Source organism: Cnephaeus nilssonii (genome assembly GCF_951640355.1).
Source record: "Cnephaeus nilssonii genome assembly, chromosome: 4".
Taxonomy (NCBI): Eukaryota; Metazoa; Chordata; class Mammalia; order Chiroptera; family Vespertilionidae; genus Cnephaeus; species Cnephaeus nilssonii.
Window position 1 is genome coordinate 54,613,354 of NC_137075.1, and position 10,447 is coordinate 54,623,800.

General features: G+C 39.4%; 1 protein-coding gene across 1 annotated transcript; it reads left to right on the top strand.

Annotated features, from left to right (window-relative positions):
- Window positions 1-1,794: 1,794 nt before the first annotated feature.
- On the top strand, window positions 1,795-2,163 carry LOC307098580 (nuclear nucleic acid-binding protein C1D-like; the record flags this gene model as incomplete). Its single annotated transcript, XM_079769504.1, has 1 exon — window positions 1,795-2,163. The coding sequence occupies one exon, from the start codon at window positions 1,795-1,797 to the stop codon at window positions 2,161-2,163; it is 369 nt and encodes a 122-aa protein (XP_079625630.1).
- Window positions 2,164-10,447: the final 8,284 nt, after the last annotated feature.

The following is a 10,447-nucleotide window of genomic DNA, read 5'->3' on the forward strand; positions in this document are numbered from 1 at the left end:
ATAGTTACAAATGAGGAGAGTTACAAATGGGGAAAATATTTCCAATGTATATAACTACAAGAGACTGGTATGAAGAAGATGTAAAGAAACAAATGAATAAGCAAAATGAGTAACAGATAAATGGACAAAAGTATAAATAAAAATATGAAGAGAAGTTCAGCATCATTCATTACCAGGGAAATGAAAATTAAATCCATGATGAGATTCCATTTTATACTCACTTAGTGTGCAAAATATTCACATGCGAACATGCCAAGTGTTAGGAAATGGGTTCACATAAATGCTCATACAGTGCTGCTGGGAGTGAAATATGGTGCAGCCATCTTGGGAAGCAGTTTGTCATTAGCTCCTAAAACTGACCTATATATACCTATGACCCAGCAATTCCACTTTTAGATATAGTCCCAAGATAAACTCTTGTACTTGCATAATAGGAGTCATGTACACAAATTATACATATATATACATACAGAGAGGAGAATTTGGGGGAATTATTTATTACTTAACAATTGTTTGTTGGGCATCCACTATAAATCAGGTTTTGTTACATCTTTTTAAATGATAAAAATGAGCAAAATACAGATTCTGCTATTATGAATATGCTGTATAGTCAGAGACATGTAAACAATACTTGTAGTGCATTCTGGTCTTTTCATAGAATTATAAGCAAAGTGCTTTGAAAGCCCAGAAGAGGGAGGAACTAATTCTAGAAGAGAGAACTTTTGAGCAGGTATTTGAATCTAGAAGAAACAAACTATATGGGACCAATGTGGTGGACCACAGATCTACTGCAAAGGATTTGAACTTGGCCTGAAACGCTGGCTAGGGCTGGATGATGAGCAGGATAGGTAGTCCAAATTTGGGAGAGCAGGATGAGGCACAGAGAATAGTGGGATCATTGACACACAGCTGAATGGAGAGAAAAACAGAACTGAAGGAGTAGTGCTTGGATATAATAAAGTAGTGCTTTATTCAACAAGACTACAGGCCTTGGATGAGGAGGACTCATGACTTGATGTGATAAAAGAGAACACAGAACTTTAGGCTTCTGAACAAAGGGCATAACATAAAGGAGGCTTGTTTTAAGGTCTTTGCTGGTGAGTGACTTCCTTCAGATCTTCCTGCTCTGGACATTGGCTAAGCTAAATGGGAGTCAGTCAACATGGTTTTGCTTGGCTACATGTGGGAGGAGGAATGGTGATTATCTCCAATCAGAGCCCAGGCCGGCTTTCTCTCTACAGCGCATGCTGGGTTTGGAGAAAGGTTAGCCCAGCTTGCAGAAGGCAGAATTGGGTGGAAGAAAGAGCACCAGAGTTTCAGGTTCCAGAAAAGAAGAGAGGCTTTAAACCCTCAAAAATGACAGACCATAAAATAGAGCAGATGAAGTAAAGGTAGAAGAGCACAAAGGTCATCACTGTGGAAAGTGGCTGCGTAATAATAATTACAGCACTCAATTAATACCTTATACTTGCAGAACACTTTTGACACCTTATCATTAAAAACTGATTTCACTCTTGAGGGTCAATTTCACAGATGCTGAACCTGATTTTGATCTGAGAGGTGGATTCAAAAGAGAAGAATGGGCAGGCAATTGGTGGAGGGCTTTTTTTTTTTTTAAAAAGACAAATGACAATTGATAATTAATTATGAAAGCATGCAATTGAGAAGGTGCCCCAAATTACTAAGAATTAGTAATGTAGACCTTCTCCAAGTGAGAATACAAGAAGTTGGCAGTTTGAAATCAGGAGAGGGCCCTCAGGGAGCACACAGTTGATCATAGAGGCCAAAGAAGAAATGAATAAAGACATGCCAGCAGAAATTCATGAGTATTTATCAGCATTTGAGAATTCCATTGGTGCTGTGGATGACATGCTGGTGACCATGATGTCTGTTTCTGGAAATGAGTTGTTGCAGAAGTTGGACCCACTTGAACAAGCAGAAGTAGATTTAATTTCTGCTTACATGTTAAATTCAATGTTTTGGGTTTGTTTGGCAACTCATGGGGTTAATCCCAAGGAACATCCAGGAAAGCAGGAATTGGAAAGAATCAGAGTAGACATGAATAGAGTCAAGGAAATAACAGACCAGGAGAAGGCTGCCAAGCTGGACAGACGTGCAGCTTCAAGATTTATAAAAAAAAGCCTGCTGGGAACCAAAACCTAAAAATGCACCCAAAGTTGCCAGTAAAGGAAAAAGTAAAAAATACCTTTTGGTTTTGATGTACACATGTTCAAAAAGTACATCCTTTTTTTTGTTTTGTTTTTATTTTTTAATTTTTTATTACTTTATTGATTAAGGTATCACATATTTGTCATAACCCCCCCCTCCCATCCCAAACCCTCCCACATGCATGCCCCCATCCCCCTGTTGTCCGTGATCACTGGTTAGGCTCATATGCAAGCACACAAGTCCTTTGGTTGATCTATCTCCCTTGTCCCCACCCTCCCCTACCTTCCCTCTGAGGTCTGACAGTCTGATCAATGCTGTTCTTGTTCTTCAGTCTATGTTGTTCTTCTTTTCCCCTAGATGAGTGAGCTCATGTGATACTAGGAATACACTTATAGGAACCGAAAATGAGATAAGCAATAATGGTTATGCTGAGAGGCAAATGAATCAGTCTATAGTGAGTTTCTTTCTGGGCCAACAGTTCTTTTGAGTCCCGATTTCTATGTCCAACAGTTGTTTATGTGTACATAACAGCAATGATATTTCAGTTCTGGATGGTGGACAAATGGTGGTAATGCAGGTCCGACCCTCTCTGGTTTGGTCCTGGGCAATCTGCAGTGATGCACATCTGCTGACTGCTAGTATGGCAAGGCATGGTCAACGTCTTCCATCTCTGGACTGTTTCTCTTCTGACTTCATGGCTGGAGCACTCTTGTCAATTCCTCTCTGTTGCAGGAATCCACATGTCTCGGAGTTGTTTTCTGAAAATATACAAACATATTCTCGACCAAAAGTTAATAAAGGAATATTTTCTATAAATTTGACTTGCGATCCTTTTTCATTTTTTTGCCCAAAAGATTTTTCTTTGGCTTGTTTTGACACTATGTATGTTTTACCTGGGTGTCTTGCTGTTAGCATTACAATTGAAAGTTAATTTTCTAAAGTAAAAATTTTCTAAATGTAATTTATTTACAGGATATTTTTCCTTACATGATATTCTTTTACTATCCCCCCTTTTTTGGTTTAAATATTGAGAGGCTTTTGGAAATTTTATGCTGTAATCTTGATAGCTTTTAAATTTTACTTTTTTGCACTAAAATGTGACTGCTTTAGGTTCATTATATGTTGTGCAATTTTACCATGAGATGAACTACCAATAAAAATTTTAGTTGACACTTTAGGAACAGCTTTTTGTCCAGTACAATTGATTTTTCTAGAGTATTTTCTTATTTTGATTGGCCAATTTAAACTAGTCTGAAAACTTGACTACTATTTTATTGTCAAATAAAAAGTACATCATTTTTATTGTTTTACACAAAATAGGTGATTATGTGGCAATGAATGCTTTAAATGTATTTCTTCTTGAATTCATATAATATTTACATTTAAATTTGTAATGCTAAATATATTTTCCCCCAGAAAACAAAGAAAACAAACAAACAAAAAACGGGCCATGTAATTTAATGAGATGTTTCTTTGTTTTATTGAGGAAAGACCGAGGTAGGTCAGGGGACACTGATCCTAGAACCAAGCAATTTTAGAGTCAGCAGACACCTTTGATCTTTTCTTCCAAACCTCTCTTCTAATCCTATAGCACATTATGTCTCTTTCTACAGTTATGTTTCCATATCTATTCATACCAAATGTGAGCATTGCATTTGCCTTTTAATTCCTTAGCATATTTCATAAACCTGGATAATGCAATTTTGCTTAAAATCAAGTTATAGATGGTTTCATCTTTAGCCCACATCTTCCATGACCTCAATTACTGTATTAAAATATTGTTAGCAAATTAACAATAAATAATAGCATTTATTACACAAGATCAAGTTCACTTTACAAGTAATTTACATATTGTCACAATGACTCTTTGCCAGTTGCCTATGATTTTGACATTGTTTGTGGGAGAGTGGCCAGCACTAATGCACAGGATCGAGACAATTTATTATGACACACTCTCTCTATGCTGTGGGGTATTGAAGGAATTAGTGCAGTATAGCAGAAGTCAGTGCACATAATCAGTGTGGCTCTTGGGATTGTCCTAATTTAGGATATGGCAATGTAGTAACGGTTCTACCTGCTGACTTCTGAAGCAGAAAGTGTCCAGTACCGACTGAGCTCAGGGATACAAGAAGAAATAAAGATGGCTTTCTAAGCAATAATTTGAACCAATCTCATGTGTCCTCTTTTACCTCGATGCATCTTTCTTAATTTTGTCTCTATGCAATGCTTTGGGTAGTGCAATGGCCAGCGCAAAGATGTGGAGCAGGATTGCCTGGGTTCAAATTCTGACTCTGCTACATTTTATCAGTGTGGCCCTGGGCAACTCATTTAACCATTCTATGCCTAAATTTCCTCACATATAAAATGGGACTAGTCATACTGCTTACCTTATAGATTGTTGTGAGGATTAAATGAGTTCATAGAAAAATGCCTCACTTGCAGTAAGCACCACAAATGCATTGGCTATTCATTAGTATTAGTCATCCTGTTATGCATTTCTATATCTATTTTTTACCTTTTTCTTTGTACTATAGTATTAATGTTAGATTACATTTTCTTTCCTTGACATACCTGCCATCCTCCCTAATTCTAACTTCCTTGAGGGTAAATATTATACTTGCTTCACTTTGAGTTAGCCCCAGCATATATGTTGGTTATGTAGCTGTACAATATTAGAGATGAGTGTACATTCAATATGTGTAATTTCTGAAGTAGTTCATTCTTTTCTAATAGAGTTAGCAAAAGAGAGCTTTTGAAAATAGTAGTACTCAGGTGGTCTGGGGACTTGAGAATTCCTGTCTTTTGCCCTCTCCCTTGTCGTTGCCTCTCAGCCCATCTGGTAGTTGCTCAGGGCTTCTCCATTGAGAACCACTGGCAAACCTGACCTGTTTTCAGTCTTTCCATGTCTAGGTAAGCGAGAGTATTCTGTTTCTGTACATCCAAGTCCCAGAATGGCCTCAGAGATATCCATATACAAGAACCCATAAATGTATTTTTTCCCCCCTGCTGTACTTCTCATAATAGCAGAAGCAAAAAGCAGTGGTTCTCAGAAGCAGTGGTTCTCTAAATGTGGTCCTGGGATTAGCAGCAGCAAGGGCAGCATCTGGGAAGTTGTTAGAAATGCAAATTCTCCGCCCCACCCCACACTTACTGCATTTGAAGCCTTGCTGGAGGAGCCCAGCAACCGTGTTTTAACGAGCCCTCCCAATGCATGTGCTGCATGCTAAAGTTTCAGAACCACTGATCAATCTATGAGTTTGTCTCTATTTTGCTTGATTGAGCAGTGGTTCTTAAACTTTAGCATGTGGTCAGATAACTCTGTTGTGTGGGAGCAGGAGGGTTGGAGGAATTGAGCAAAAAAGAAAAAAAAAGTGATAACTCATGGACATGAACAACAGTGTGGTGATTGCAGGGGCAGGGGAATGGGGTGTGTGGAGGTGGAAGAGGGCATAGAGGGGATAAAAGGTGATGGAAAAAATAAAATAAAAAGAACCACTGCTGAAAAGGGTCATGATTCTCCAGCAGGACATCAACAACAGCTACTGCAAAAAGGGTGAAGAAAGGCTGAGCAGCCATCACCATAACAAACTATCACAGAGTGGTAGGTCTGTACCAGGTGCAGTGGTGCTTTCAGATGTATTAGGTTATTTAATTCTGACCACCGTCTCTTAAAAAGATGGTATTAGCTCCGTGTTGCCAGGGGAGGAAACTGAGGCACAAATCTTTACCCACGGTCACTGAGCAGTTAAGTCATAGAGCTAGAAATAAAACTCTGGTCTAGCTGATCCCCAAACTCATGTCTCTTCCACTATTTGACTTGGCTGCCCAAACCTTTAAAATGCACATCTTCATTCTTTGTGCTTAGTTTAAATTATTTCTATCTCAGGCACACGTTCTTTCTCTGTTTTTTGGAATGCCATATATTTGTATATATCTGTATGTGAGTATTATAGCTAAACTAGAGGCCCAGTGCACGAATTTGTGCACAGGTGGGGCCCAGCCAGTGGCAGGAGGTTGGCCGGCTGGCCCACCCTGAATCGGGGCCCAATCAGGGCTGGGCTGGCTGGGGGAAGGGGCTGTGGGTGATTGGATGGTGGGCCCCACCCCTGATTTGGGTTCGGGGGCCAATTGGGGGCCAGCGGCCTGGGGGAGGGGCCATGGGTGGTTGGCCAGTTGGCCCTGCCCCTGATCGGGGTGGGGAGGCCGATCTGGGGTGGGGCCAGGCAGGGGGAGGGGCTGCAGGAGATTGGCTGTCTGGCCCCGCTCCCTATTTGGGTATGGGGTGATCAGTGTTGGGGCTGGCTGGGGGAGGCCTGGGGGCTGATCAGGGTGGTGGGAGCCCATTGGGGGCATGGCCGGCTGGGGGGAGGGGCTGCAGGAGGTTGGCCAGCCAGCCCTGCCCCCTATTGGGGTGGGGGGCTGCAATCAGGGGCAAGCCAGCTGGGGGGCGGGGCTGCGGGTCTATTGTGGTGGGGCTGGCGGGGGTGGGGGGGATGAGAGGGGGCGTTTGGTGGCCTCCCTGCTTTTGATCGGGGTGGGAGAGTCCCATCAGGGGCAGGCCAGCAGGGAGGAGGGGCTGCGAGGTTGGCCGGCCAGCCCCACCCCCTGATCGGCTGGTTGGCTGGCCACAGTGGACGTCATAGTGACCGGTCATTATGGTTGTTATGGCTGTTATGGTCACTGGCTTTTTATATATAGAGATTCTGTACCTTGATAATATAGGTTAGCTATTTCATTTCAGCAAATATTTGTTGAGGGCCTACTATGTGTTAGGTGTTGTAAAGGCATATGCAGAGGTGCTCATGTTGGCATCCTTGACCTCAAAATGATCAATCAACCAACTTGCTGGATCTAAAATTATATGGAGAAAAATTAAGTTTAACATATCCCAGATATTTAATTCAGATAGATCTTAAAGACATAAGACCTATGATACTAAGACAATGAGACACTTCTTAATGGTTAATCATTTCTTAATGGTTAATCATAGTAGCTAATGTTGAGATTGACCAACATTGCTGACTAATTTTTATATTAGCTAGTTTAAATAATGGTCTGAGGCAAGGGACAACGAGTAGCAAGTTTAGAATATAGAGTTGCATCCACATGTTTATAACCACTCATTCTTTCCACAGAATTTACTGAGGTTTACTTTGTGTTTCACACTTTACAAGATGCTGCATGTGATAAGAACAAAAAAATAGTCCCTGCTCTCAAGGAGCTAGCAAGGGACTTTGTCCTTTGACTTGCCCAACTGTTATCAAGATCAGTCACTTGTTTTAACATAAAATGTTCTATTTTGCTTAGACTATTAGTGATCATCCTCATATAAAAATGATTTGATTTCTCACTGGCAGTTTTGAATTTCATTTAATATCCAGGGGTCCCAGCTCAGCCAACTTTAAAAAAAAATCAAATCTGTAGTCAAAACATAAAGACAACTAATGTAACAAATGCTTGACTTTTACTCATTCTGCAAACTGAAGAGTGCTATGGGATGCAAAGATGAAAAAGAGAGTCCCCACACACCATGAAGTCACAGTCAGGCGTGTAAACAAGTTATTACAATGAAAAGAAATGCATACTATCCCGGGTGTATGTAAATAATTAATGTTCATAAGAACAGAGCAGTAGATCTGTGTGGTGAATTGCTTCATGGAGGCAGTGATAACAGAGAGGAGTCTTGAAGAATGATTAGATATTCTCTAAGTAGATACCAGGGAAGGAAATTCTAAGCATAGGGAACAACATTTACAAAGGAATGGGTACATGAAGTCGACATATTAGGAAAACCTTGGTTAGAGTTTGGATGTATTTAAGGGAAAGGGTAAGTAATTTAGGGAAAAGAAAAGTTTTGAATACCATGTTTGGGAACTTGGAACTCACTTGATGGGCAATGTGACCCACTGCAGGATGTTAAGCAAGGCCAGATGATCCTTAAACAAAAGAATCAGAAGTTCTGTGTGGCTGCAATGTGAAGAATGAGCAGAATTATTCCAGAGTTAGAGTGTTATTGAGGACTAGACAAAGAAAGAGTTGGGAATATACTTTACAGGAATTAGCAATTGAATGTGTAAGGTAAAGAACATTCAGCAGAATGTACAAATCAACTTTACTTTTTAAATATTTGTTAGTCTGTGTTTGACTTCTGTTAAAAATCTATACTGTTTGCACTATTGTGAGTGTAACAAAGACCAAGTGGCCTGTTGCCCCTTTCAAAGCAAGAACTTACAAAGTGTAGGCTTACTTTCCACAAGAGTTTCAAAGAGCCTGTTTACAACTTGGACTTTGAGGCTGAGTCTATAATTCTCCCTAGAGCCACCATTTCCACATTGATGGCGAAGCAAGCAATCAAACACCAAATGATTAATCCAATTCTCCAGCCTTACTGCTCATATACCCTAACTGCTCAGCTACTGCCAGAGTTAAAAATCAACTCAATTTCTTATGGCATCTAGATATGGCTCTGGATGTTAAATCATCACTGATTCCACCCTACCCCACTCCCATTATATGTCTTCTCCTCTAATCTCTTGAAATTCTTTACTGCCAACTCTCTTGTCATTTCTACCACAGTTTCTATATGTCCTAGATTGTAAACTCCAAGAAGGCATGCTCTTTGTCATAGTCATTTTTCTGTTAATCCCATTATTTAAATAGAAACATACTTATGGTGGCTCAAATTTTTATCACCACACTTCTACAATTAAAAAAAAAATCATTAATAAGATATTGCCTACTCTACCACCTCATCTCCACCATGATGACCAGAACTTGTAACCTAGAAACTGTGGCTAGACTGACAAACTGACCAAGTCAGTGATGAATCACCTGGAGCCAGGTCAGTGCCATCAGTGGAGATAAGGAAACATGGCTGGCTTATTCCTGAGATGGAAAATCTACCAGAGGTACTGAAATCTTGTGCTTCTGAACTATGTTTTCGGTAAAAGCATCATCTTTTTTTAAAAAAAATATAATGATGGCTTAGTGAAATTTAAAATAAGATATTGTCAGCACAATAAAGGGATAGTTAATACCTAAGGAAGAGGACTAATTGGTATATATAATCAGAGAGAGTTTGGGGAAAGGCCCTATAGGGGACCTCTGACCTACCATGGCTGAATCTTCAACTCCTTCTGAAACATCTTTGGCTCTATATCAGGAATTTTTCATAAGCACTATAGAATATTTGTTGAATATGAATCCCTTGTCACATCCCAGTCCCACACTGACTGGCTGGGTGTCCCTTTGCTGGGCCTCAGTTTCTTTATTGACTGGGTTGGATCAGATAATCCCAATGTCTTCCAGCTCTAACTCAGTGACTCTATGTTGCTGTGAAAAACAGTCTGCAATTCTCCTCATGGAGCACTGCCCCTGGTTGGATATTTTATAAAATCTTGAAAAAAAAATCATACCAATGATTTCCTTAAATCATATTTTATAATTTTGAATTAATAAGTCTGTAAATTGTTTTAACTTATATGAGTATATAAAAGAAGGTAACTGGAAGGGGGAAATGGGAGATATCTGTAATACTACCAACAATAAAAATATATTTAAAAATGAAAAAAAAATATATAAAAGGTACCTGAAGACGATATCTAATAACTTTCTGAGGCAATGTTTTTGTTCAGTCCTGGTGTACCACACTGGGCTATGTTTCTCTGTAGGAAGTGGTAAGATATACATCCCAGGACTTGCATATGGAAAAGAGGCAATTTTCTGAGTCAAGGGGAAGTTTGAAAGAAAGGCAGAAAAATCATTACTTAGAGAGGGGTGTAATTGGAACAGTGATTCTCAGCTTCTGAGAGTTCTTCCCATTTTGGGGGGCAGACATAAGTCCAATTTGGTTTATGTTCTTGATATCAAGAATGTGTTCCTTGTACAATTTTCATTTTATTCTAAGTGGAAAACCCTTTGGAAGTTAGATGATGGTAAATAACATGGTAAAAACAAGGTTCAGGTCCTCAGATCATTCATAATTTCAACAAGATAAAATAGACTAAGAAGCAACCAAGATAGTAAACTCATTCAAATTACAAATGCTTCAAGGTTTAAATATATTTAAAGTCAACATCATTAAATAATAACATACTAAAGCAAGAAAAAGAGCAACCATTATACAAAATGCTTTCTTTTTATTACTCAAATGATTGGTTTGAACTTTGGATTTTATGATTAGAACTTTCAGAACAGAAGATCAAGAAGTATTAAGAGATATTAGTGCAGTGGAATGAGAAAAGCACATAGCCAAGAAATAAGAAATCCAGATGCTAAT